Here is a 26,865-nt window from a genome sequence, read left to right on the forward strand (position 1 = left end):
CCCCCCCCCCTCCCCAATCTGTATCCCTCTCCCTCTCCACAACCCCAGATACGACACTTACACTAGGTTTTTTGGCAGGGTCTTCTTAGAGAAGACTAAAATATATTGAATGCCTGCCATATACCATATGTTGCACTGGTTGCTTCATATTGATCGTCAGTGTGTTTGCTGTCATGTGGAATTAATGAAGGATTTTTACTGCTTTATGACAATTTCCTTTCTTGCCAGTCCCTCCAGCGTGTTCCCTCCCTACTTCTCTGTCCCCTAACACTAAAGCATACAGAGACACCAGAAACTTCCTTTTCAGTTAGCAACAATAGAGAAGTGAGGTTCCTCCATCCCAACTAACCACCCATCAAAATAAACAACTGTTTCATTCCTCTCTTGGCCTTTCCCCTTTCTTGGACTTAGAGGAAAGACAGAATGAACCTCAAAACATAAAGAATTGCTGGTGTGGGTGGTGCCTTAAGAAATAGCCATTTTGGGGGCACCTGGGTGGCTCAGTTGATTGAGTGCCTGAATTCGGCTCAGGTCATGATCTCATGGTTGATGAGTTGGAGCCCTGAGTTAGGCTCTGTGCTGACAGCTCAGAGCCTGGAGCCTGCTTCAGATTCTGTCTGTCTGTCTCTCTCTCTCTGCCCTGCCCCTGATTACACTGTGTATCTCTCTCTTTCAAATATAAATAAACATGAAAAAAAAATAGCCATTTTTATTCTTTCACCCTTCACGAGATGATGTCCTAAGCCCCCTCAATATTTTATGATTAGAGCACCTGCTTTCTGCTAGATCCAGAGATCAATTAAAAATAAAAATATTCCTGGCGCACTTAGGTGGCTCAGTCAGTTAAGGGCCCAACTTCAGCTCAGGTCATGATCTCACGGTTTATGGGTTCGAGCCCCGCATTGGTGACAGCTCAGAGCCTGGAGCCTGCTTTGGATTCTGTGTCTCCCTCTCTCTCTGCCCCACCCCTGCCTGCGCTGTCTCTCAAAAATAAATAAAGGTTAAAAAAATTAAATAAAAATTTAAGTAAAAATATTCCTGTCTTTAAGGTATTTTCTACCCCTCCCCCAGCTTTTACTGAGGTTTAATTGATAAAGGGTATTTTCATTCTAATAGAGGAGATAAGTCCTGCCAGGATATACCTAATTTGCAGTGTTTGATCAAAATTCTAATAATTCTTTCTTTGAATTTGTTGCTATGCTTCCTTTGTATTCCCACTTCACATTGCTAGGTAGTTTGATCATACAGTGTGCCATGATGCCCCAGGCTGTTCTCAGTTTAAAATCTAAGACTTCCAGGGGCACCTGGGTGGCTCAGTCAGTTAAGTGCTCAACTTTGGCTCAGGTCATAATCTCACGGTTTGTGTGTTCAAGCCCCATGTTGGGCTCTGTGCTGACACCTCAGAGCCTGGAGCCTACTTCGGATTCTGTCTCCCTTTCTCTGTCCGCCCCCCCCCCACTCATGTTCTCTTTGTCTCTCTCAAAAATAAATAAACAATAAAAAATAGACATATATCAGATTTCCAGCACAAGGCAAACTTGAATGTGAGGATGCATATCGGCATGTTGTCGTCCTGTGGCTCAGACATACCTAACATAACTGATGCCTATTCACAGATGCTTTTCATTGCAGCCCTCCCACCTTGATGTTCTCTGAAGTGTGACTGCATTTTCCAGTATTTTTAAAATTTTCCTGTTGTATGGAATACAAGAGAATGACAACTCAAGGGGTATTCTACTGAGAGAGTCTTTGTAACCAGGGCCTTAAGCAAACTCACAAATTATAATTCTCTCTAGGGATTGTAATTAGGAGGTGTGGATTTTGAGCTGTTGTATAACCAGTTTTTTTCTACTGCTGTATTTATGAGATATTTTGTTTATTCTCACTCATTTAGCCAACAAAAGGAGCCCAGCAGAACAACTTAATGAATAAGTCTTGAGAGTGGCTCATTTCTCCCCAGCTTTATTGGGGAGGCTCTGTTGATTAAAATCTTTTAAGTGATTTTCCTGACACTTCCCCCCCCTCCATATTTTCCATTTAGTTGAGCAACTTACATCTTAAGGAAGAGAAAATCAAACCAGATGCCAATGGTGAGTAAAAGCTAGTTTGAAAGCAAGTGTGACTTTCTTTAGTATTTCTGCTGTGACATAACAGCTGTCTGGAAAAAAAATTATATATGTACCAGGCTTGGGGGGTGGAGGGGGCGGATAGATCCTGGCAGTCGTTTGATTTGGGAATTAAACTGGATTGTTTTGTTTTGTATTGTGCTTAATATAAACCTGAGGATGCCTAATTGACTTATAAATGATCAAATTTATTGCTGTTCATGAGAATATGCTGCCAAAGATTAATTGTTGTGTTTTTCATAATATTCCTCAATTTGAGATGAGATAGACAAAGTATGAGCAACTTGAGAATTAACCTATTGTCATTATCGAAAATCGTATCTACCAAAAATCCATTAAATTTTTGTTGATGTACTTAAAATTACTGGTTGGGTGGAGGGAGTAGGAACATGTACCTCATTCCAAAGTTTCAATCTTTTTCTGTATATTTTTTCATATCTACAACATTGTTTGAATATACATTTCTATTAATCAGTACTTTACATGCATAGAATCTTAATGGCATTATAGCATTCATATGTTAATGAAATACGGTTTCCTCTGTTGAACATCAAGGTGCTTTGTGATCATTGCCTGCTGTGATCATCTTTCTATAACATTTCAGAAATATTGATGATATGAGGGAAAGTCACATTAATGTTTGAGGTATGGTGAGAGGACTTGGAATAGGAAAGAATTGAAATATAAACAACATTGTTTCATACCTTTGTTTATTTAGGAATAATAAAATGTTTTTATCTGTGGCTTGGTTTCCTCATTTATTTTTCTGCTCCCCAGGCCTGTACATTTCTAGTGTCTCATAGAATTTGAATTGTCTCGGCTATTGGGTATGGGATGTGATACTGAATGACGGCCACTTTGTGTCTGATAAAGGTGCCGTTGTCAAGACCAGTGCTAATGCAGAGAAGGCAGATGAAGAAGAGAAAGGTAACACAGCCTAGAGCTATACCCATGAGGTTCTACAGTCTTAAGAGAATAGATTGTTACATGGCTTCGTTTTTATGCCCAACTTGGTTTGACTTTAATGGGAGTCACAATGCTAATAAAAGTTCAACATAGTTGTTGAAGGAATTCTCATTGTTTACATTTTAGGGAAATTTTATTTTGAACCACTGATGGACTTCAGCAGCATTCCCTGAATGATTATCTTGTACAGGGTATTACAAAAGAAATTTTAAGTTGCATCCCCATTGTCTAATAAAGTTAATGATATTTGGACACATCAAACATAGATAACAAGATAGAAACAGCGTATATGATATCAAGTTACAAAATGTTAATTTCAGGTTTTTTTAATTGTTGTGATATGTTTGTTAAGCTAATAATTTTTAATTTTCTGTTGAGCACAGATTGGGGAGTAAATACTTAGGTATACATAGGAAGAGTAGATAACCTTCAGAAAAGAGGGTTGTTTGCAATAGATGCTGGAGAGAACTATGAAGCCCAGTTGCATGATAAAGTCCTAGCACAAATACATGCTACTGCTTAAAATGCCAATGGCAAGTAAATTCAGATGAACTCATGGTAGATTTCATAGCCTTTAAAAATTCTTTGCTCTAAAAGAAAATAAACAAAAATTGAAAATAAAATAAATAATAAAAATAAAATAAAATTCTTTGCTCTTTTTTTCCCTGACAGAAGACAGAGCTGCTCAGTCCTTACTCAACAAGCTGATCAGAAGCAACCTTGTCGATAACACCAACCAAGTAGAAGTCCTGCAGCGGGACCCCAATTCCCCGCTCTACTCAGTGAAGTCCTTTGAGGAGCTTCGGCTGTGAGTATTTGTTTACTTTCTGACTCTCCCTTTTAGATAGAGATCCTAGTCCTATTGTATATATTTTTTTCATCCCAGAAGAACATTTTTAGCTAACACAAGTTTAATAAAAGAATTTAGCTGCTATGGGCTGTTAAGTAAAATCGCAAGGTAATGTGAATTGCACTCCGTGTCGCACAATTCAAGTATTGTTAGTTGTAAATAAACTGTAACAACAGTAAGGAAGAGAAAAAGAAATCCCTCAGATATTTGGCTTCTTTCCTCAACCAAAGAGATGCTGACTTTCATCTTAAACTGTTTTTCTAGGAAACCACAGCTTCTCCAGGGAGTCTATGCCATGGGCTTCAACCGTCCATCCAAGATACAAGAGAATGCATTGCCTCTGATGCTTGCTGAGCCGTATGTGTCCTGATATGACCCTATCCCATTTTTAATTTTCCATTTTTAAAAATTTTATTATTTTTTAAAACTATACTAATAATTCATGCTTATTTTAGAAAAGCTAGACAACAAGGAAAGATTAAAATCATCCGTAATCTGCCCCCCTCACTAATATTTAGAGACTTCTAGACTTTTTATGTAAACTTACATATCTATATCTATACCTTTTTTTAAAAAAATGTTTATTTCTTTGAGAAAGAAAGTGCACGAGCAGGGGAGAGGCAGAGGTAGAGGGCTGGGGGTGGGGGAGGGAGAGAATCCCAAGCAGGCTCCATGCTGTAAGCACAGAGCCTGATATGGGGCTTGATCTGATAAACTGTGAGATCATGCTCTGAGCTTAAATCAAGAGTCAAAGCCTTAACCAACTAAGCCACCAAGGTATCCCATACCCTTTTTTTTTTTTTTTTTAAGTTTATTTTTTATTTTATCATGTGTGCAATTGGGTAAGGGGCAGAGGGAAAGGAAGGGAGGGAATCCCAAGTCCCAAGCAGGTTTCACACCCAGTGCAAAACCTGACAGGAGCTTGATCCTGCAACCATGAGATCATGGTCTGAGCTGAAATCAACAGTCAGACACTCAACCAGCTGAGCCACCAGGTGCCCCTATACCTTTTTTAAAAAATATATAAAATACAAAATCTTTAAATGCTTTTTAAAAACATAATTAGGGGCACCTGGGTGGCTCAGTCAGTTAAGCATCTAACTCTTTGATTTTGGCTCAGGTATTGATCTTTTTTTTCTTTTTTTTAATGTTTTATTTATTTCTAGGAGAGAGAGAGACAGCATGAGCAGGGGAGGGTCAGAGAGAGAGGGAGTCACAGACTGAAACAGGCTCCAGGCTCTGAGCTGGCAGTCAGCACAGAGCCTGACGTGGGGCCCGAATCCACGAACCGTGAGATCATGACCTATGTGAAAGTCAGACGCTTAACCAACTAAGCCACCCAGGTGCCCCTCAGGTATTGATCTTAGGGTCATGAAATCAAGCCCCACATCAGGCTCTGCACTGACTGCTCAGAGCCTGGAGCCTGCTTTGGATTCTGTGTCTCCCTTTCTCTCTGTGTCCCTCCCCTACTCGTGCTCTGTCCCTCTGTCTCTCAAAAATAAATAAACATTAAAAAAAATTTTTTTAGAAACACACACAATAAAAAAAAACTTAGATGATCATCTTTTTATGTTGATAAATAAACATTTATCATTCATATACACCATGATTTCATTAGATGGATATATAAAATTTATTATGTCAAATACAGTAGGCAAAACCAGTTTTCTGGGAGACCAGAATAGGGTAATTACCAAGGTTGTTTTCTGGTGCAGTGCTTTTCACTCTTTCATAGGCATATGAATCTCATAGGAACTTATTAAAATGCAGATTCTCATTTTAGTCTCCATCTGAGGTGGGGACTAAGGTTCATCATTTTTTTTTTTTTTTTTAATTTATTTCTAGGAGAGTGAGAGAGAGAGCATGAACAGGGGAGGGACAGAGAGAGAGGGAGACACAGACTCTGAAACAGGCTCCAGGCTCTGAGCTGGCAGTCAGCACAGAGCCCGACGCGGGGCTCGAACCCACGAACCGCGAGGTCATGACCTAAGCGAAAGTCGGACGCTTAACCGACTAAGCCACCCAGGCGCCCCATTTTTTTTTTTTTTTTTTATTTAGGTTCATCATTTCTAATAAGCTTCTAAGTGATGCTGATGATGCTAGTTTCAGACTACATTTTGAGAAACAAGGTTAGAGAGTATGAGGAAATCTTTATATGAATTAATCTCTACATTATATGTATATGATTATGTAAAATTATACTGCATATAATCCTAAATCCTGAAACTCCTTTTCCTATAGTCTGTAAATACTGTTTTTGGGATGTACCTGGGTGGCTCAGTTGGTTAAGCATCTGACTCTTTTGTTTTTTAATGTTTATTTATTTTTGAGAGACAGAGAGACAGAGTGTGAACAGGGGAGGAGCAGAGAGAGAGAGGGAGACACAGAATCTGAAGCAGGCTCCAGGCTCTGAGCTGTCCGCACAGAGGCCAATGCAGGGCCCAAACCCACGAACTGCAAGATCATGACCTGAACCAAAGTTGAACACTTAACCAACTGAGCCACCCTGGCACCCCAGACGTCTTGATCTCAGTTCAGGTCATGAAGTCAGGGTTGTGAGTTCAGCCCCACTTTGGGCTCTGCACTGGGCCTGAAGCCTACTTAAAAAATAATAAAATAAATAAATAAAAACAGATATTTTAGATATGCATTTTCTTAAATTTTTCTTTGTTCTGTGTCATAATAGTGACATTTTTCATGATGAATAATGTTGTTTTTTAGCTTGACACTTTTGAATATACTTGGAGATAAATAAATGGAATATTTGTTTAGAGATCTTTTTTTTTCTTTTTTTTTCTTTTTTTTTTAATTTTTTTAATGTTTTATTTATTTCTAGGAGAGAGAGAGAGACAGCGTGAGCAGGGGAGGGTCAGAGAGAAAGGGAGTCACAGACTGAAACAGGCTCCAGGCTCTGAGCTGGCAGTCAGCACAGGGCCCGACGCGGGGCTCGAACCCACGAAGCGCGAGATCATGACCTAAGCGAAAGTCGGACGCTTAACCGACTAAGCCACCCAGGCGCCCCTAGAGATCTTTTTTTAAAAGTTTGTTTATTCATTTGTTTATTTAGTGAGAGAGAGAGAACAGAGGAGGGGCAGAGAGAGGAGAGAAAGAATCCCAAGCAGGTTCTGCAATGTCAGGTCAGAGCCCAACGTGGGGCTCAAACTCAGAAACTGTGAGATTGTAATCTGAACTGAAGTCAGACACTTAACCGACTGAGCCACCCAAGTGCCCCTCGAGATCTTAATGCTTTCATAGATGCTCAATTTTTAGATCATCAATGTTAGAAGAGACCTGAGAGAAGTATCTAGTACTATTCTTCATCAACAAATATGTATTGAGTGCAGGTATGTAACAGATATTATTGGAGACACTTGGATACATTAGTAAACAAAGCAGACCAAATTTCCAGGCCTTGTATAAGGAACTTAGTCTGGAGTATAGATAATTTATTTTTACTAAAAATAAATAAAATATATAGTATATAGGATATTAAAAGATAATAAATTTTAAATGTAATTAATGCCACTGAATTGTACATTTAAAAGTTATTTTTAGGGGCGCCTGGGTGGCTCAGTTGGTTGAGCGTCCAACTTCGGCTCAGGTCATGATCTCACGGTTTGTGGGTTCGCGCCCCACATCGAGCTCTGCTGACAGCTAGCTCAGAGCCTGGAGCCTGTTTCAGATTCTGTATCTCCCTCTCTTTCTGACCCTCCCCTGTTCATACTGTCTGTCTGTCTCTCTCTCTCTCTCAGAAAAAAATAAAAAATAAAAAAATTTAAAAAATTTTTAAAAAGTTATTTTTAAGAAAAGGTGACAGGGTGCTTGGGTGACTCAGTTGGTTAAGCATCCAATTTCGGCTCAGGTCATGATCTTACAGTTCATGAGTTTGCCCTGCATTGGGCTCTCTGCTGTCAGCAGAGAGCCTGCTTAGGATCCTCTGTACCCCTACTCATTCTCTTCCCCCCCCAATAAATAAACTTAAATAAAATAAACTAAATAAAAGTTAAAAAGGTGACAAATGCTAAGGAGAAAAACAGAGCGTAGTAGGGGAGATCAGGAATACCAAGGAAATGGATTGCAGTTTTCCCCCAACTTTATATTATGAAAATTGTCAAACTTACAACAAAGTTGAAAGGATTTTAGAGTGAACACCCTTATGCCCACCATCCAGATTCTATCACTAACATTTTACTAAACTCTATCACATATCTATTCACCAATATGTCATTCTTTAAGGCATTTCAAAGTAGGTTACAATTCTAATCGAGTGCTTAGTTTTGGATCTCATCAAGTAGATGATGTGTTAGCAAACCTTGAAGGAGAAGAGTGGACGTGTCGTCGCCCCAGGCAAAGGATAGCCAGTGCAGACACCTTAGGATGGAGGCATGGCTGGCATGCTTTTGGGGAGCACTGAGGCCTTTGTGGCGGAGCAGGTGAATAAGGGAGAAGGTAGTAGGAGCTGAGAGCGAGAACCACTAGGGAGCCAGATTGTAACACACAAGCATTTTCACTTTTATTCTGAAGGAAATGAGGAGTGACTGGAAGACTGTTGAGCAGAGGAGTGACATAAGCGGTCTCACATTTTAAAATAATCACTGGCTGCTGTGTCAAGAATAAGAGATAACAAGAGTGTGTTCTGAATCCCACCATAGTCTTCTCTCTGTTGTGCTTTGTGTTTGTGGAGCTAGGACGTATAACTCCACTGCAGAAATCAAAGCCCCCTTCCATAAACTAAGCTTTATTCTGCATTGTTATTAACTAAGAGGATACTTGAGATTTAAGCTCCTAAACAGTTTGTTTTCTTGTGCAGCCCACAGAACTTAATTGCCCAGTCTCAGTCTGGCACTGGTAAAACAGCTGCCTTCGTGTTGGCCATGCTCAGCCAAGTAGAACCTGCAAATAGATACCCCCAGGTAAGGGCTTGGTAAATTTGGATTTTCTGCTAACATGTAGCTAGAAAATACATTCGATGGAATAAAAGCCAAGGTGCTTATTACTTTTTACATAAACCAGAGCCCCCTGTGGAGCACAAACAACATGGCTGATCTTCCAGTAGCCACACACAGGCTGTTATCTCTCTGTGGTTTACCAGTTCTGGGAAACCGCTGACAGACTTGGCACCTTTACTTGCAGGAAAAACCTCCTCCGTCTACAACTATCATCCTTTGGAAAGTTCTGAGAACTTTCTGAGTGAGTGAAAAGAAAGCTAATCTCCAACTGGAATTTCAGATCCTTGCACATATGTGGGTTTTTGTATTCTTGTGGCCAATAGCTTTGTTCAAGGGTCTTTACCCAGCCAGAGTTCTGACCCTTAAGAATTCTAGCTTATGACTTTGCAGCTTAAAGAGTCAAATGGTGCACACTTTAATTTACATACCCTTCTTCAGCGTTAGCTGGAGGAATAACTAAGTCCTGATGGTAGTTCCCCACTGCCCTTGAGATCTCACTGTGCACTCTTTCCCTGCCAGTGTCTCTGCCTCTCCCCAACTTATGAGCTCGCCCTGCAAACAGGAAAAGTGATTGAACAGATGGGCAAATATTACCCTGAACTGAAGCTAGCTTATGCTGTCCGAGGCAATAAATGTGAGTATGAATATGTGATTCTAATTCATTAGGCTAACCACTTCTATTTTATTTAAAAGCTTATTTATTTTGAGAGCACGCACCCCAAAGTGGGGGAGGGGCAGGGAGCGAGAAGGAGGAAGAGAATCCCAAGCAGGCTCTGCACTGACGGGCTCAAACTCATGAACAATGAGATCATGACCTGAGCTGAAGTAGGACACCTAACCGACTGAGCTACCTACACGCCCCTAACAACTTCTATTTTTAAAATTTCAGATCATATACAGTAGGTGAAATAATAAAGATAACACATGTGCCCTTTACGTATTCAACACTTTGCCATATTTGCTTTATCTGTATGTGTGTGTGTTTTGGGGGGAACCGTTTGAAAGTATATTGCAGACATTGTGGATCTTTATTCCTAAATACCTGAGCATGCATCTCATAATAAGGACTTTCTTCAGCATACCCACAAAACACTTATCACAAGAAAATTAACAGATTCTCTAATAATGGTATCTAGTCCATTTTTATTTTTCCCCCACAGTGTTTCTTTGTGGCTGCTTTGTTTTTGAACCAAGATCGAATTGGTGAATACGCACCACGCTTGGTGTTGTAGCTCTTAAGTTTCTTTCAATCTAGAATAGTCCCTCCATCTTTTCCCTCAGTACATTTGACTTTTTGAACAGGCCAGACCAGTTGCTTATAAAATGTTGCACATTCTGGATTTAATTGCCTAATTTCTTTTTAATATCACTAAATTGCCTAATTTCTTCTTAATATCATTAGAAGAACAAAAATGTTCTAGAATATGATCATTTTTTAATTGATTATAATTAACATACAGTGTTACATTAGTTTCAGGTATACAATACAATGATTCAACAATTCCTTTTTTTTAAAGTTTACTTATTTTTGAGAGAGAGCACACAACTGAGGGAGAGGCAGAGAGAAAGGGGGAGAGAGCAAGAAAATCCCAATGCGGGGCTCAAACTCAGAAACCTTGAGATGATGACCTGAGACAAAGTCAGAAGCTTAACCAACCAAACCATGCAGGCCCTGCTATGATTCAACAATTCTTTTTCTCAGTGCTTATCAAAATAAGTGGATTAAATGTAAAAGATAATTCCCTTTATCTATTTCACTCCCCCACTCACCCCTCCTCTGACAAACCCCAGTTTGTTCTCTGTATTTGAGTTTGTTTTTTGTTTGGAGCTTATTTTTATTATTTTTTCTTTATTCATGTTTCCTACTTTTGTTTTACAACAAATTGACAATATTTAAGTAATTTAAAAAGTCTTGTTGAAGGTTTGGCTAAGTCCTGTGAATCTTTAACACTAACCTGTGACTTGCAGAAATCTACTCAGTGTATAATGTCCTAATACCAACTTGAAATTGCTTCTAAAAAGTAAATAAGATTATAAAATACAGTGGAAGATGATCATAAAACATTTAACATTTTTCAATTTGGGTTGAAGAGGAGTCAGAATAACTTTTGTGGGGGGACAGTGATTGGTTTGTTTAACAGAAGTAAGGAGGAGCATTTGTTGGCTTTGAATTGACTCAACATTCACAGTAAGGGGAAATTTGGGCTGTTTAGAGGAGGCTTCTATGTGTCTGGTCAAGACTGTAATTAAAGAACTAAAAATTATAAGTGCCATCTAACTCAAAATGAAGAACCAAATCTTGTAAGTTTCAGACTACACACGGTCAAGAACATGCCATGGTCCACCAGGCCTTGTCTGGAGAAGCACTTCATCTCATAGAGGCAGTTTGTGTTTCTTTGAGAAAGCAAAGACTTTCATGGTGAATCCTGTTTACTGACCCTGACAGAGAGTGTGTAAAGGCGACTGGCTTATTTGATGTAGACACTAGAGTAGCTGACGGGCAGAGTACACTGGAGAGAGTGCTGTGAAAGTCGGCTTGGGAGAAGTGCCATCCTGGGCTGGGGGAATGATGTTGACAGAGAAGAAATAAAGATAACTACAGATCCTCCTTGAAAGAGAACTGGATGACTACAGAGAATGGAAAAGAACGCTACTGAAGAGGCTTTCGTCTTTTCACTGTTTATATCCTTACCTTATCTTTTCAACATTATTAAATACTATAGTGATATAACCTTTCCTTAAAACACTAAGGAAAACATCAAAACAGTTGCATTAAAATACATCATAGCTTTAGATTTTCTCAGAGAGGAAAACAGGCTTTACCATGGAAATACCCACAGAAAACATCTTGTCTCCACAGTGGAAAGAGGTCAGAAGATCAGTGAACACATTGTCATTGGCACCCCTGGGACTGTTCTGGACTGGTGCGCCAAGCTCAAGTTCATAGACCCTAAGAAGATCAAGGTGTTTGTTCTGGATGAGGCTGACGTGATGATAGCTACTCAGGGCCACCAAGACCAGAGCATCCGCATCCAGAGGTAGGAATTCTTGAGCCAAGAGGAACGCTTCAGCCTCCTGATCTGCAGCATCTTCTCCTTTTACTTCAAACACTTCTTCTTGCTCCTTTACTCTAGTACTTCCAGAAGCCTTTGTTTGATGGGCCATTTGCTCATGAGCGCTGACCACGGGTTGAGGAAGGAGTCTCGGGGAATCGAACACCAGCTCCGTCCCTGCCCCATGGCTGCTCTTGCCTCCTCCCTGCTCTTCTCCTCCCCCACTTAGCCTCTTTCCCAGGCGTGGAGAGCATCCAGGCCCGGGGCGGCTGTCTCTGTTCCTTCCAGGGAAAGACTCGGGGTCATGCCACATGCCTGGGTCTTCCCTTGCAGGATGCTGCCCAGGAACTGCCAGATGCTGCTTTTCTCTGCCACCTTTGAAGACTCTGTGTGGAAATTTGCCCAGAAAGTGGTCCCAGACCCAAACATTATCAAACTGAAGCGCGAGGAGGAGACCTTGGACACCATCAAGCAGTATTATGTCCTGTGCAATAACAGAGATGAGAAGTTCCAGGCCTTGTGTAACCTGTATGGGGCCATCACCATTGCTCAGGCCATGATCTTCTGCCATGTGAGTAGCAGTGGCAGCAGCAGGCCTGCGGGGGGAGGAGCTCCACTGGAGGGGTGTGTGGCCCTCCCTCTCAGCCCGCTCCACCTCAGTGCTGAGGAGGACTGGGTGTCCTTGTGACCAGAAAGGAAATGATGAATCATCTCCACCTGCCCCAGGGCATATTCTCCTCAGACTATGAGTTATGAGGGAAAGACTGAAGAATTGAACTTGTCTTTGGTCCCACTTCTTAGAGATAACTTGGAAAAACCTCCAAATAACATCCAGTGAAATAATTATAAAACATTAAGAATATAGGCTATATGAGAATGAAGATGTTTGGCTCATACCACACTCTTCCTAGCTGACCACTAAGATGATTTAAGCAATTCATCCAAAAAAAAAAAAATCACATGGCTAATATGTCTTTGTAAAAATTGGTAAGCCTGTCCTGGTGACTGAACTCAGCAGGCTTTCATGTATTTTAATGGCAACAAACCACTTTTTGCAGGTTTGTTTTTGTTTTTGTTTTTACAGGTATCTCCATTTAAAACAATTCTTTTCACTCCAGACCCGCAAAACAGCTAGTTGGCTGGCAGCAGAGCTCTCCAAAGAAGGCCACCAGGTGGCTCTGCTGAGCGGTGAAATGATGGTGGAGCAGAGGGCTGCCGTGATTGAGCNGAGGCCCTTCTAGTGATGTCGTAATTTTGTTAGCACCTGCTGGAGTTCTGTCTTTCCCTCTGGATTCTGCTGCGTGCCCCGGGTCCCCGAATCCCAGAGCTGGCCTGCCCCAGACTCTTCCCTCCACCTGATGCTGGTGTGTGTCGGCCTCGCTTGCTTGGCGGTGGGTTTCGTCTCCCGTCCTGACTCCACTTGTCTTTCGTGCAGGTATTGATGTTGAACAGGTATCTGTCGTCATCAACTTTGACCTTCCCGTGGACAAGGATGGGAACCCGGACAACGAGACCTACCTGCACCGGATCGGGCGCACGGGCCGCTTTGGCAAGAGGGGCCTGGCAGTGAACATGGTCGACAGCAAACACAGCATGAACATCCTGAACAGAATCCAGGAGCATTTTAGTGAGTGCCTGGGAGTGCCCCCCCCCCCCCCCCGCCAGGGCCCTTTCCTTAGAGGGGCAGGTCCAAGGGAGAGGGAAGGAAGGGTAGGTTCTCCTGGGGCCCCCTCGAGAGGCCTTCGTCCTTGTCACGTCCCCCTCCTTGCCTACACTATGGAAGTTCTCAGAGAGCACACCTGGTGAGTTCGGGTCAGGGACTCGAATGAGAGTTTCCCCTTGGCCAGGCTTGAAGGGCCTAGGGCTCTGTCCCACGCTCGGGCACCGGGAGCCTCTGGGGTTATGTGAAAGTTGGCTGTGGCCAGAGGCACGGCATGTGGGCAGAAAGCTGTGTGTCCCCTCCTTCGCTGCTGTGCTGACCCTTCCCTAGATGTGTGTCTCCATGGTAGCCCCATGTTGATGCCTATATGAATTTTTTTTCCAGATAAGAAAATAGAAAGATTGGACACGGATGATTTGGATGAGATTGAGAAAATAGCCAACTGAGAAGCTCCATCAGTCACCAGTGCCCACCCCCGGTGCTCCCCCTGCACGGGAGACTGGTGCTTTCACGGCACAGGCCTCGACAGTCACTACAAAGACAAAGGCAGAAGAGAGAGAAACTACCTACCTCATTTTAAATTACGTTTGGACTTGACAAAAATTGTGCAAATGATTGGGGAAGGTAGAAAAAAATTGTTTACACAGCTTTTGAAAATTAGGCGTGAATACACAGAAATTTACCTTTTGAAATTCCGTCTTTTTTTTGGCCAGCATTTTCCCCATCTAGATGCTGTAGCTAACCACTTGTTCAAGATCCCTGTGGCAGCTCCTGCCTATTCTCTGGCCAGGAGCATTAAGACCAGCCTCTAGACAGAATAGAGGTGAAGAGGGACACAAGGGCACCTGAGTGACTCAGTTGGTTAAGCGTCCTACTTCAGTTCAGCTCACGATCTCACTGTTTGTGGGTTCGAGCCTTGCATCAGGCTCTGTGCTGACAGCTCAGAGCCTGGACCCTGCTTTGGATTCTGTGTCTCCCTCTCTCTGCCCCTCTCCTGCTCGCTCTCTCCAAAATAAACATTAAAAAAAAAATGTTTTTTAAAAGAGAAACCTAGATAGAGAGAGGTCCCAAGTAGGATAGGTGATAAGCCAGCCATCATGTTTGGAGTATGGCATGCGGCCTGTGAGCTGGTGCTTTGGATTTGGGGTGGGACACCGCATCTGAGTGTTGTCAGCCCTCTTTCTCCTGATGCCCACAGCATGGACCAAAATGCCAACCTGGGGCTTTTGGTGTATGCAAGTCTGTGTTGCAGGACCACGACCTCATGGTTTTCATCAGCAGGTGCAATCTGTATAGTTCACATCTGATTACCAGTGGGTCTGTTGCCTTTGCTTGAGCAAGGCCTGTGGTAAAGTCATTGTGGAAAGTTAGTGGTGGCCCGAGCTTGCTGCACAACCTGGGCTTACAGGCACTTGCAGCATCTTTTCTACATCCCAAGTGTTACCTTGCCCCCTTAGTAGCCCCAAGCAAATAAAAGGTGATTTAAGGTTTGGATCCTCAGTGAAAATTGTGACTTCAAATTGCTAATGACCAGCCTCAAGGCAGCTCCAGAAGTGATCAGCAGTAGTCATGTATACTGGCTCTGTCTCCAGACTCCGGAAGGCAAATTTGTTAGAGCTGGGGAATGATTTCAGATATTTGGTGTTTTGGTTGTAAAGGGATTCTGAATGTCTGTGTTTACAGTTCTTGGAATACAAACTGTACCATAAGGGACTAGATGGACTAGCCATTTTTACCTGTGCAAGGCAGCTGTAACTGCCAAGGACTTGGCTCCCTCCTTACTGAGCATCTTTGTGCAGAACAGTCAGAGCAAATATTAGTAGTCAACATTTCATACCTGGCCAAGGCTGTTGGTACCCACAGAGTTACAGAGCAAAGATGAGGTGAAACTGAAACTGCAGCCAAAAGGACTCCTCTCCAGCTCTTTGACCTTGATACAAAACTAGGCCCAGGCCTGGAAGAAGGATTTTCTGTGATGAGAATTGTTCCAATCCCAGATTATCCTTTTAAATGTTTCCATGTTTTAGGGCCAGATTGGTTTCCTGGGAAGGGAAGGGGCCAATGCCATCCTCCAGATGGTTCCCTTAATTTGACATTATAGGTACTGCAGAGAGAGACCAACAGACTGCTAATCCTGCCATATTTCCCCAGTTGGCATTTGATATAGTCTTCTCTGTGCTTTTGGCCAACTCTGACCCACCTTGGAAATCTTCTTGTAAGAAGAAATTTTAAGTCTCCCACCCCCTGCAGTTGCTGTGGACCAACCCTGAAACAATTAAAAACAAAGGCGATAATTGAAGGAGTATAGATTCCTCACAAGGCTGCAGGCTAATTCCCTTCCCACCCTCTCACAACATGTATAACTGGTCTACTGAGTAGCCCTAAATCTAAATAGGAAAATTGGAAGGGATATGCTTCAGACTTTTCAAGGGTAGGAGTAACTAGTTATCTGGTAGAAATCTAGATCAATAGTTCTTAACTGGTTCAAGCCCCTTAGAATTCACTGGATGGGTTTCATGGAGTCTATGAAGCATATGCCATAGTTTTGAGTTTAGATACATTTTCCTGCAGAGAGGTCTCCTAAAGGAATGTCTTTTAAAAAGGTAAGATTCAGTGTTATGGATTCCTTCACAATCCATATTCATCCCTGCCAGAGCTTGGCTTCCAGGGCTCAGGGGCCAACGGCTGCCTCTGTGACCGTGTGCTATCTTGAAACAGTGATCTGCTGAGAATGTATTGAGCCTGTGGTAAGCTTCGGTCCCCAGAGTTTCTTTTACTTATTTTAGTTAAGTTCCCAAGTATGGAATGGTATGTCCTAGAATAGAGAAACTCATTTGGCAAAGAGATTTTTGGTCCAATGGAAGACTCTGGATATACTCATTATCCATAAACAGTGGATTTTATTGGGGTCTTTTTTGAGTGTCATTCATTGTGTGCATAATAATTGTTGATGTATTTGTTATTGATGTTAATTGAACTTAATTATGAAGTGCACATGTTACTGGGACAACGTTAATGAGTATAAGAAGACATTATGTTTTTGGTTGCTGGTATTAATGATCATGCTGAAGTGGAGACATATGATTTCATAGGCTAGTCATCACCTGATACTACTGTTCCATTTCAGAGTTGACATTGCTCCAGCACAAATCATTGCAATGTCTCTATAGGCCAAGGGCCCTACTCAGTGCCAGAGGGCTCCTCACATTCCTTTTTTTCCTGCTGGTAAACCAGAGAACACTGGCTACCTAATTAGAAAGAAAGTAGATGCCAATACAAAGTCCTTACATAAATTTTTTCTAGTCCTAGGGAAATAAAAATAGGCCTTGGAAGTAGGTGTTCTCCCTTTGTTCCATCTTGTTTATTATTTAACATAAAGGCAGTTTCAGTGTTACTAGTATTCAGAAGGTAAGGATTTCTGAGGCCAGAGAAGATTTCATAGAGTGGAGTTTGCTTCTGAGAGAAAAATAACAGAGTGCCCTAGGCAGGGGAAAGTAATATTAAAACTAAAATAGTTTCTCCAGGATAAACCTAGCATACTGGAAGGACAGTGTGGAGAGCAGCCTTGCCACATAAACAGAGAAAAGTCTTGACACAAAATGAAAACTTGGTTGAACAGTGTTTGGGAGTTTAATGAATTAAAGATTGTTAAGTCACCAGAAGGCAGTTATGAAATTGGTGGGGTTGGGGGGGATGTCTAGCAGACATATGTAGGATTCAGTGGAGCTGGAAAAGGCAGGCATCTGAGAAAACAATTTGAAGATGATTGCATCAGTCCCATCACACATCAAATGTCAGGATGCCATTGGTTGTATTGAAAAAGTACAAAAGAAGAAATAGACTGGAGGGATATCACAGAGGAAGCATGATAGGCTTTTATGCCTACTTGTTATTCCAAAAAGGACTGTGGCTCTAAAAGATCCATTGTACAAAATAACTCTGGGGAGAAACCCAAAGGGAAGGTCTGGAAAGAACAGCTATATCAGGGTTGAGTCTCATACACAGCATGTATGATTTCAGGTCTGTCCCCTTCGCAAGCAAGGTCTTGGCCCCTCTTCATCAGCTTGTAGATTTCAGGGGTCTTTAGGTTTCTCTTGGTCCTGGACATAGATGTCAGGTTCTTAGGAATTCCCTGCAGTTTTATCTGACTTTGCTTTTTGTGCTTGAGAATAAATGGTCTTTATTCTGTTGATTGATTCAGATTGTAGCATCTTCTAAAAATGACACACTGGAGCTGAAGGAACCTGAGGGGCTGACGCTAGAAGGCTCCAATGCCTTGCCTTCCTAATCCTGAATCTGGGATGGGGCTTTCCCAGAATAGCTTCAAACACCTAATTTCAAGTCAGGCTAACTGGGGATCTGCTTGGAGGATATTTGTCACATTTTATGTCCTCTCATTCTCCAGCCCCTGTTGCTAGATGCTAGATGCCTTGGCTTAGAAACTATTCAGTGTTGAGTATTCATTGGAGCAAGGGGCCTATACATGGTAGTTCTAGTTATAAGATGAGGGATAGGAGTAGGTGGAAGAAAACATTAGATTAAGTCTGAGATAGGTGGCTGTTTGAGGGTTCAGCGGCTCAGGTGAGATCATGTCATATCTGCTTTAGCGGTATCTCTCAGGCAGGGGTTGCAGATCTTTTCTTCATGCAGATCTACAACCCAGGGCTACAGTCAGCCTGTCTAATAGGAAGGGGTGTTTGTGGGGGGAGGTGTTAGGATGGAATTCTCCTGGAAGTACTAGTACACATTTTGTGAGTCTTTACAACTAACTGTACTGTTGTATCCTCATCCATATGTTTCCACTATCCTTGGAATTGTCCAATTGGAGCAAAGCCAAGTAATCTCATTCTTATCCCTGAGAGGACACATCCCCACACTTAGACTTGAAAGGACTTGAATCAGCCCTGGTCAGGCATGCAGTCAAGTGTGCAGGCATGCAGTCAAGTGTGCTACATGTACTGTCCTCTGGTCTTTGTTCCCCTCAGACATCAATGGCTTCTAAATTTGCACAAAAATTGTCCTGATAAACCAATGTCATTTGAGTCCAGTTTTAACAACAGAACAGGCCCCAGTGCTCTGGCATCGCTTTGATTTTTAAAGCAAGTAGGGTTATACTAGAGGGACACACACATTGTTTGATTCATCTGATTTCATATTTGACGTCCATGGGGGAGACTTAAGAAACAGCATGAGTATTTCTAACCTTATGGTTCACTAGTCCTTTCTAGTTAACTCTTCCACTCTGTCCAGTGCCCATTATAAGACTTTCACTCACCTCAAACTTTGAACCCCATTGTCTCCCTACTCGGGAGTAAACAATCAACAGAGAAAACTCCTCTCAGCCTTCTGCTTAGCAGACCTTCCCCCAACCGTACCTATCCTTCCCTCTCCCTCCTGTTACAACTGAAGAAGTCCCTATTGTCTAAATTTCTCTACCAGTGCACCAAATTCCCTCTCCGGTGGCTGTTTAAGGACCTGCTCCATCTATTCCCTCTCATAGTTTCAACCTCCCACCCCAATTAGCTGGTTCCCTCTCCCCTCAATTTTTCCTTTTGTGTAGTGTGGTAAAATACACGTAACAAAATTTACCATCTTAACTATCTCAGTTGTACAGTGGTATTAAATACATTCATAATATGCAACCGTCACCACCACCTATCTCCGTAATTCTTTTGGCTCTTAGCCAGTAAACAATTCCCCATGATCCATTTTCCCCAACCCCTAACAACCACCATTCTACTTTCTGTCTCTGGGATTCTGACTGTTCTTAAGTACTTCACGTAAGTGGGGCTATACTGTATTTGCCTTTTTGTGACTTGCTTATTTCACCACAATGTCCTCAAGGTTCAGCCATTAACTCTTCTTGATATTTTAAACTGTTTGTACCTATCTCTTATTTAAAATCAAACCTCCCTCTATTCCTTATCCTCTAGCATTACATTTTTTCCTGATGGCTGAAAATCTAGGAGTTGTTTCTACCCACCGAGTCCTATTCCTTATCCCTCTGCAGTCCACCTCCTGCCTCCATTGCTCCTTGGAAATAGCCTTCACCAAGGACACCAATGACCTACATGTTGCTAATCCAAAAAACACTTTTTAATTATATTTGACTCCTCAACAGCATTTAACACTCTTAATGTCTTTCTTTAACCAGTCTTTTGGTGACTAAGGTGACAAACTACATTCCCTTGTCTTCCTTCTCTCTGGTCACTTCTCAGTCTCCTCAGTAGGCTCTTTTGTATTTACTTCTTAAATGTGACTGGTCCTCATAGCTCTGGTTTGGGTCATTTCTTCCTCTCTCCTGTGGGCAATCTTGTTCACTTCTCTGGCTTTCTTTTTGCTGGCAATTCCAAAATCTATACCAAGACCCGATTTCTGAGCTCCAGGGCTATAAAAACAACTGCCTACAGGACACTTGCACTTGGGATGTTTTCAAGGAATCTTGTACTCAACATATCCAAAACTGAATCCTTCATATTGTACTATCACCAAACACTATCATGGCAAAAAAACTCATGTTCTGCTCTTGGCTCTTCCTCTAACTTGATCTCACAAAATGGCACTGTAATTGTCTATTGCTCAAGCAAGAAATCTGGATTCATCAGGAATCTTCCTGCTCCCCAACCAATAATCCCCAAGTCCTTTTGTATCTATTATCCATTGCTATGTAACCCCAAAACAGTGGTTCAAAACAACTTGGTCTGAGTAGCTTGGCTGGTCTCTCCCAGGCTCATTCACGCAGCTGCATTCCCTTGGCTGATGTCTGGACTTAGCTGAGACAACTGGGCCCCTCCACATGGTCTTTCACCTTCATAGCATGGCAGGTGGTCTCTGGGTTTCAAGAGAAGAGAGGAGAAGCTGTGAGTTCTCTTGAAGCCTTGGCTCAGAACTCCACAGCACACTTCTGTCACATTCTTTTAGTCAAAGAAGTCACAGGCCAGTGCAGAGATTAGGGGTGGGGGTGGGGGTGGATAAAGATCTCTTGATAAGAGGAGTTTGAAGTGTCTGTGGCTATTTTTAATCCACCACAGCTATCCATTCTACCTTCTATCAAGTTAAACCAAATGAAATGTGCTATTTGACAATTGGTGACCTATAAAAGTGGCACTTTATATGGTTCAATCAGTGTTTCTAGAATTCACCCTGGTCTAGATCACCATTATGTATCTACCACATCAACCTCCCAGCAGGTGCTCCTGCCTCCAATTGGGTTTTCCTCCAGTTCATTTGTCACATGGCAGCCAATGTGATCTTTCTAACACTTGAGTCTGATCCCACTCTCCTGCTCAAGATCGTCCCGTCCCATACACACTCTCCATTTTTCTTTTTTTTTTAATTTTTAAAGGTTTATTCATTTTTTAAAAATTTAATGTTTATTTATTTTTGAGAGAGAGACAGAGAGAATGTGCAAGCAGGGGATCTGCAGAGAGAGCAAGGGAGACACAGAATCCATAGCAGGCTCCAGGCTCTGAGCTGAGAGCACAGAGCCTGATGCAAGGCTTGAATTCACAGACAGGACCGCAAGATCATGGCCTGAGCCAAAGTCAGATGCTTAAGCAACTGAGACACCCAGGCACCCCTGTTTTTCTTAAGAGAAGCCCAAACTGTGTAAAATGGTTTGTACTAGGCTCTCCAGATCAGGTGCCTCACTTAGTTTCTCCCTCATGCTCTCTGCTCCACTATCACGAAATTTGCCCTTATGCTGGGCTATGTCTCAGAAAACTTAGTGATCCTGTAATTTCCCTCTCCAATTTCTCGAAATATTTCCTCCCCTAGCCCACTTTGAAGCCAAAACCAAAAAACAAAGATATTCCTAGGACTTCAGGCTGAGGTGGAGAGATTTTCACCTCCAGGACTGTGGCTAAGATGAGCACAAAGGAAAAGAATAGAACTAAAAACAGGAGCCCTCTAACGCTGCAGGCAGCCAGGGAGTAGTGTAGTAGGAGCTCAGAGGACACTCCCTTTGCTTCACCCTGGGGCACTGCCTGGGGCCATTGTACTGCTCCAAAGTCTTGATCTCTTGGAAGTCCCCCAACAGAGCACATGAGACCGGGATACCCTGCATGGGTAGAGGATCCTGGAGGGGAAAACTTGCCCCACCCCAAGTTGCCCCCCAACAACCTTGTGACCAGTTGCATCCACTGTCATGGTTATACCTCTCCTTAGAACTCCTCTCCCAATCCTTCCCTTTCTTCTGTCCCTTCCTGGTCCCTCTTATTTCAGTGGTAAAAACCATGCCTTCTTCAGGAAGGCCTGCCTGACTCCTGTCATTATCTTCCATTGTGCCCAGTAGTTGCCTTATGAACAGTGTCAGGTGACCTTTTAAAGGTCTACTTGGATTCACTGAGGCACCTGGCTGGCTCAGTCAGTGAAGCGTGTTGACTCTTGGTCTTGGAGTTGTGAGTTCGGGCTCCATGCTGGGGGTAGCGATTACTTAAAATCTTAAGGGGCACCTTGGTGGCTTAGTTGGTTAAGCGTCTGACTCTTGATCTCAGCTCAGGTCTTGATCTCAGGGTTGTGAGTTCAAGCCCCACGCTAGGCTCCATGCTGAGCGTGGAGCCTACTATAAATGAATGAATGAATGAATGGAATCTTTAAGAATAAACAAGGGTCTACATGGAGTAACTTATTACTCCTCATAACAACTATGGTTCCTACTTTACAGATGAGGAACAGGCACAACACAGAGGTTAAGGAATTTGCCCTATCACATACAGCTAGCAAGTAGCAAGTCAGGGCTTACACCTTGGCAGTCTGGCTCCAGGGCCACATTCTGAACCACTAGGCTGTATTTGCTTCATATATGCCTCAAATACGCCTAAGCTTAGGAACGCTTGCTTATTGCCTGTCTCCCTTATTGTTAGGTACGGTAAGAGCAGGAAGTGGTTTTACTCAATCACTGAACTCCTGGCTGTCAGCAGGATGTGTTTTATAGAGAAACCTGCTCTTTTAACATGTGTTAATGAATGAAAACATGGAATATGTTTGACATATTTTCTTTTAAAATTATCCCCAGTTTTTCATACAGATTTTTTGTTATTATAAATAAGTCATTAGACTTTTGTGGGCCAAATACAAACGTCGTCTGGCTCCTGCCATTATTCCCATTATTTTCTGAGTCCTTCTAGCATTACCTCCTCTCATTCCCCTCCCCCTGCTTGCCATATCAGAGAAAAGGAATATCATTTATTCATTCATTCATTTATAGTAAGCTCCACATCCTATCAGGCTTACCCTCACCCCACCGCAGGCACAGGCAGTGCACGTTCCTGAACCCATTCGCTTGGAACAAATGACGATGCCAGAGACAGGCATGTCCAGGAGAGATGATTATTTGTTGATCACCAGTTCATTAATTGATTCATTCACTACCTAATTCAAAAACGGTTTACTGTGCCCTTGCTCTGGGTGAGATGCTAGGGAACCAAAGGTGAGCAAAGCAGGTAAGGTCCCTGCCCACAGGACTCACTGTTTAGTGATGAAATCAAAATAATCGTGTATCAGCAATTCCATGTAAGATGAAGTTCAAGCTCACTGAGGCCCAAAAGGCCAGTTAGAAAGTGCTCTGGGAAGGGGTCCCAGGAATGCTGGCCCCACACTCTGCCCTTAATTTTTGATTTTGTTGCCCAATGCTTTTTGAAATTGGGTTGCCCTGAATCTAAACCCTAGATTTGCCACTTATTAGGCCATATATCTTGGAAAAGTTGACTTCCCTGCACCTTAATGTCCTTACTCGTAAAATGGAGATAACAATAGTAATGTGAGAATTTATTTAGCTGATTCAAGTAAATTGTGTAGAATGCACTTTAAAAACTGTTAACGCATTATGTTATCATTGCCCCATCTAGCTGAATCTGACTCAGGGAAGGAGGCTGTCCAGTCCACAGCTTCAAAAGAATGTGCCCTTCCTGTTGGTCTCTGGTCTGGAGAAGAGTGGGATTCTCTGTGGCTTCTGTCTGGATGCCCTCCTTTGGGAATAAAAATGCTAACTGAAGGGGAAGAGACAGCCCTATTGCCCAGAGCTGTTCTAAAACAGGCTGGCTGGTTTCACTGTTCCAGACGGAGCCTCAGCCTAGACATCCTTGAGAGCACTTACCTGGACTAAACAAATGCCCACCAGCCTTCTAATAGATACAGGTGGTAAACTAAAGAGAAATTTCAGTCAACACCCTATAAATCCAATGCAAGCAAAAATCCTATGTTCAATTCCCCTGGAGACCAAAGTATAAGGAATTCTGTCTCAGTGGAAACAATGTAGGAATCGCCCCGTCAATGCTAGTGTAGTAGATTTTGTAACAAAATAGCAATCAAAAGAGGACAGTGGGCATCCAGACTTCACTTCCTCCCTAAGCAAGATTCTCTGCTCCCAAAGAACTTACAATTGAGTCTTAAGGTGTTGCTGCTTTTACTTTTCATGAGAGTTTGCTGTGTAGATGTTTGAGATAAGAAATACTGAGGGAGAGGTGCCTCAAAATCTAGTTGTTTTTTAGGCAATTGTTGAAATAGTAGGCCAGAAGGAACATTATTCCTCAAAAAACCTATTAGCCTCCTCCAGGGTCGTGCTGCCCAACACAGAGTTAGACTATGGTGCTGACCCTTCATTAACAATGTAGTTTGTCTCAACTCATTGGTGGTACAGTTGCTGGGAATTACATCAGTCACTTGGGAAGACAATATGGCATCTGGCATTCTCACTTCTGTAGCATAGTTTGTGCATGCCCTGTTTCAATGAATGGTTCAGAGGTAGAAAACGTTCTAACCCCCCACCCCAATGCCCCAGCAACCACTGTTCTGATTTCTATCACTATAGATTAGATATACATACCTGTTTTGAACTTACATAAACGGAATCATGTACTATGTACTTTGTGTCTGGATTCTTTTGCTCAACATGTCTAGGAGACGGCAAAGCTCTAGTTTCTGTTGTATGTAACAGTACTTTATTCCTTTTTTGTTTTTTTAAATCAATGTTATTGAGAAGTATAATTTATATACAATGAAATGACGTTTTAAATCTACTACTCCGTGAGTTTTAATACATTTATATATCTATGTAACCAGAACCCCAATCAAGACATAGGAAATTTCTATCACCCAGTAAGTTCTCTTGTGTCCTACTCAACCTTCCCTTCTCCAGTGCAACCACTGTTCTGAGTGTTCTCACTGTAGATCTCACTTCTACTTCTGACTTGCATATAAATGGATCCTACAGTATGCATCTCACGTCTGACATCTTTCCTTTAATACAATGTCTCTAAAATTCATCTACTTCATCATGTGTAGTTTATTCCTTTTTATTGCTGAGTAGTATAGTAGTACATTGAATAAACATACCATAGTTTGTTTATCCATTCTCCTGTTGATGGACATATGGGTTGTTTCCAATTCGGGCTATTTTGACCAAGTCTGTTATAAACATTTGTGGACATGTTTCATTTCTCTTGGAGAGTAACTGAGAGATTTGCTGGGTCACAGAGTAGGTGTAGGTTTAATTTCTTGAGAAGGTGCCAAACATACACACCAATTGTGTCATTTTACAATTTCTGTAGAACCGTATGAGAGTTTCAGTTGCTCTTGACAAAGTTTCTTTGCTTGACCAAACTTTAGTCACGTTCTTGAACCTTCTCCTAAACCTATTGGTGCAGTTCCTGGTAAAATACAGTTTTAGCAAAAAACTCTCACACTTGCCATCTGGTCACCCTCAACGTCTTATAGGTTCTTCATCTTTGCACCATCCTCCAGGTAATGTCTGATCATCCTGGCCTTTTGTCAGCAAGAATCCTGTTAGGTTAGCTTAACCAGAATCCCCCTTACTCTTAATGTTTCCTCTTAGTTATTTTCCATCCACTGACCATATGTACCTCCCTTCCCCCGTCCTGGGCTATAAATTCTCTTGCTCTGCTGTATCTCACCCTCACTGAAAAATCCCATTGCAGTGGCCCCTATACCTATCCCCTATGCCTTACCATCTTTACCACATTGTTGAATTTTTTTTAACATTCACGTTTTTACCAACATATGGTAAGTTAATCTTTAATTTTAGCCATTCTAGCAGTGTGCAGTGGTATCTCATTGTGACTTTGATTTGCATTTCCTTAATAACCAATGATTTCAAGCTCTTTTTCACGTGCTTACTGACCACTAGTTCCCTCTCTTGCAAATTTTTCAAGTCATTCACACATTTTGACATAAGTGTTGCTATTAGAAATGTGTCCTTGAGGGGCGCCTGGCTGGCTTAGTCTGTAAAGCATCTGACCTCGGCTCAGGTCATGATCACCCGAATAGTGGGTTCAAGCCCCACGTCGGGCTCTGTGCTGACAGCTGGCTCAGAGCCTGGAGACTGCTTCAGATTCTGTGTCTCTCTCTGTCTCTGACCCTCCCCTGCTCACGCTGTCTCTCTCTCTCTCAAAAGTAAATAAAACATTAAAAAAATTTTTAGAATTGTGTCCTTGAGTAATACATGTTGAACTGAAGTCTCTATTACTCTATTCATCTACACATTAAAAAATATTTGTTGAGAGGCTACTATGTGTTGTGAACTTTTCTAGGCTCTCAAATTAACTGTGACTAAGACTAAAATCTTTGCTCTTGTTTAAAAAGTTCATATTCTGAGAGGGGGCGGGGAGACAAACAGCAAACCGGAAGCAAACAAGATGATTTTTCATGGTATGGAGATGCTGAATATTAATAATAAAATATTGGAAATAACCTATATCCCCACAGGGATAGACATAGGGGAGTTAGGTAATCTATGAGATAGGAGTTTGATGGAGTGTTATAATGCCATTAAATTCATAATTACAACATGAAAAAACACTTACCTTATAATAAAAAGGTCAAATTTAAAATCGTACGTGCACTTTGTTTAGGACTATGTAAAATACCCATACTTTGATGCATATAGACAAAGACGGGAAGATCCCTGAAGGAAAAGCTGTTGTGTTTAATTTTTGGAGTGGTTGAATTATGGGGGTCTAAGGGCTATTGGTTTCGTTTTGTTGTTTTCTTACATGTTAATCGCGTTGTTAAAAGCAGACACGGGCATCTACAGCATTTTCATGGGACTTACCTTTGTGTAAGGCTTTAGAATTCACTGAGACACGTAACGGGTTTAGAATAAAACTTGGATTACTTCAGTGTGAAGTAAGGCAATAAAACGAGGACTAACAGTTTGACTCCACAGAGCTTAGGGATTTCAAGGAATGACGAGGCTGCTACCACGAAGCCAGAAGCGGACCGACGTAAGCACATGACCTACGCG

At 42.0% G+C, this 26,865-nt stretch overlaps 1 protein-coding gene and 1 long non-coding RNA gene across 3 annotated transcripts in view; one reads left to right on the forward strand and one right to left on the reverse strand.

Moving 5' to 3' along the window:
- The window catches only part of DDX19B (DEAD-box helicase 19B), a 22,606-nt gene extending 7,508 nt beyond the window's left edge, over positions 1 to 15,098 (forward strand). For both annotated transcript variants that reach the window (XM_077756326.1, XM_077756325.1), the window contains exons 2-12: positions 2,042 to 2,090; positions 3,000 to 3,053; positions 3,765 to 3,900; positions 4,207 to 4,299; positions 8,753 to 8,855; positions 9,411 to 9,525; positions 11,752 to 11,929; positions 12,278 to 12,515; positions 13,063 to 13,177; positions 13,332 to 13,571; positions 13,989 to 15,098. In XM_077756326.1, the coding sequence (XP_077612452.1) occupies positions 2,042 to 2,090; positions 3,000 to 3,053; positions 3,765 to 3,900; positions 4,207 to 4,299; positions 8,753 to 8,855; positions 9,411 to 9,525; positions 11,752 to 11,929; positions 12,278 to 12,515; positions 13,063 to 13,177; positions 13,332 to 13,571; positions 13,989 to 14,050 (1,383 nt within the window). In that variant the 3' untranslated portion in view covers positions 14,051 to 15,098. The remainder of the gene's footprint in view (positions 1 to 2,041; positions 2,091 to 2,999; positions 3,054 to 3,764; positions 3,901 to 4,206; positions 4,300 to 8,752; positions 8,856 to 9,410; positions 9,526 to 11,751; positions 11,930 to 12,277; positions 12,516 to 13,062; positions 13,178 to 13,331; positions 13,572 to 13,988) is intronic.
- A 2,300-nt stretch (positions 15,099 to 17,398) lies between these two features.
- On the reverse strand, positions 17,399 to 26,835 carry LOC144225160 (uncharacterized). The gene is made up of 2 exons (XR_013333219.1): positions 26,674 to 26,835; positions 17,399 to 20,435 (listed from the first exon to the last, which is right to left on the reverse strand). It is a non-coding gene; the product is annotated as an uncharacterized LOC144225160 (long non-coding RNA).
- Positions 26,836 to 26,865: the final 30 nt, after the last annotated feature.

This window comes from Crocuta crocuta, unplaced genomic scaffold (genome assembly GCF_008692635.1).
Source record: "Crocuta crocuta isolate KB4526 unplaced genomic scaffold, BGI_CrCroc_1.0 scaffold388, whole genome shotgun sequence".
NCBI lineage: Eukaryota > Metazoa > Chordata > Mammalia > Carnivora > Hyaenidae > Crocuta > Crocuta crocuta.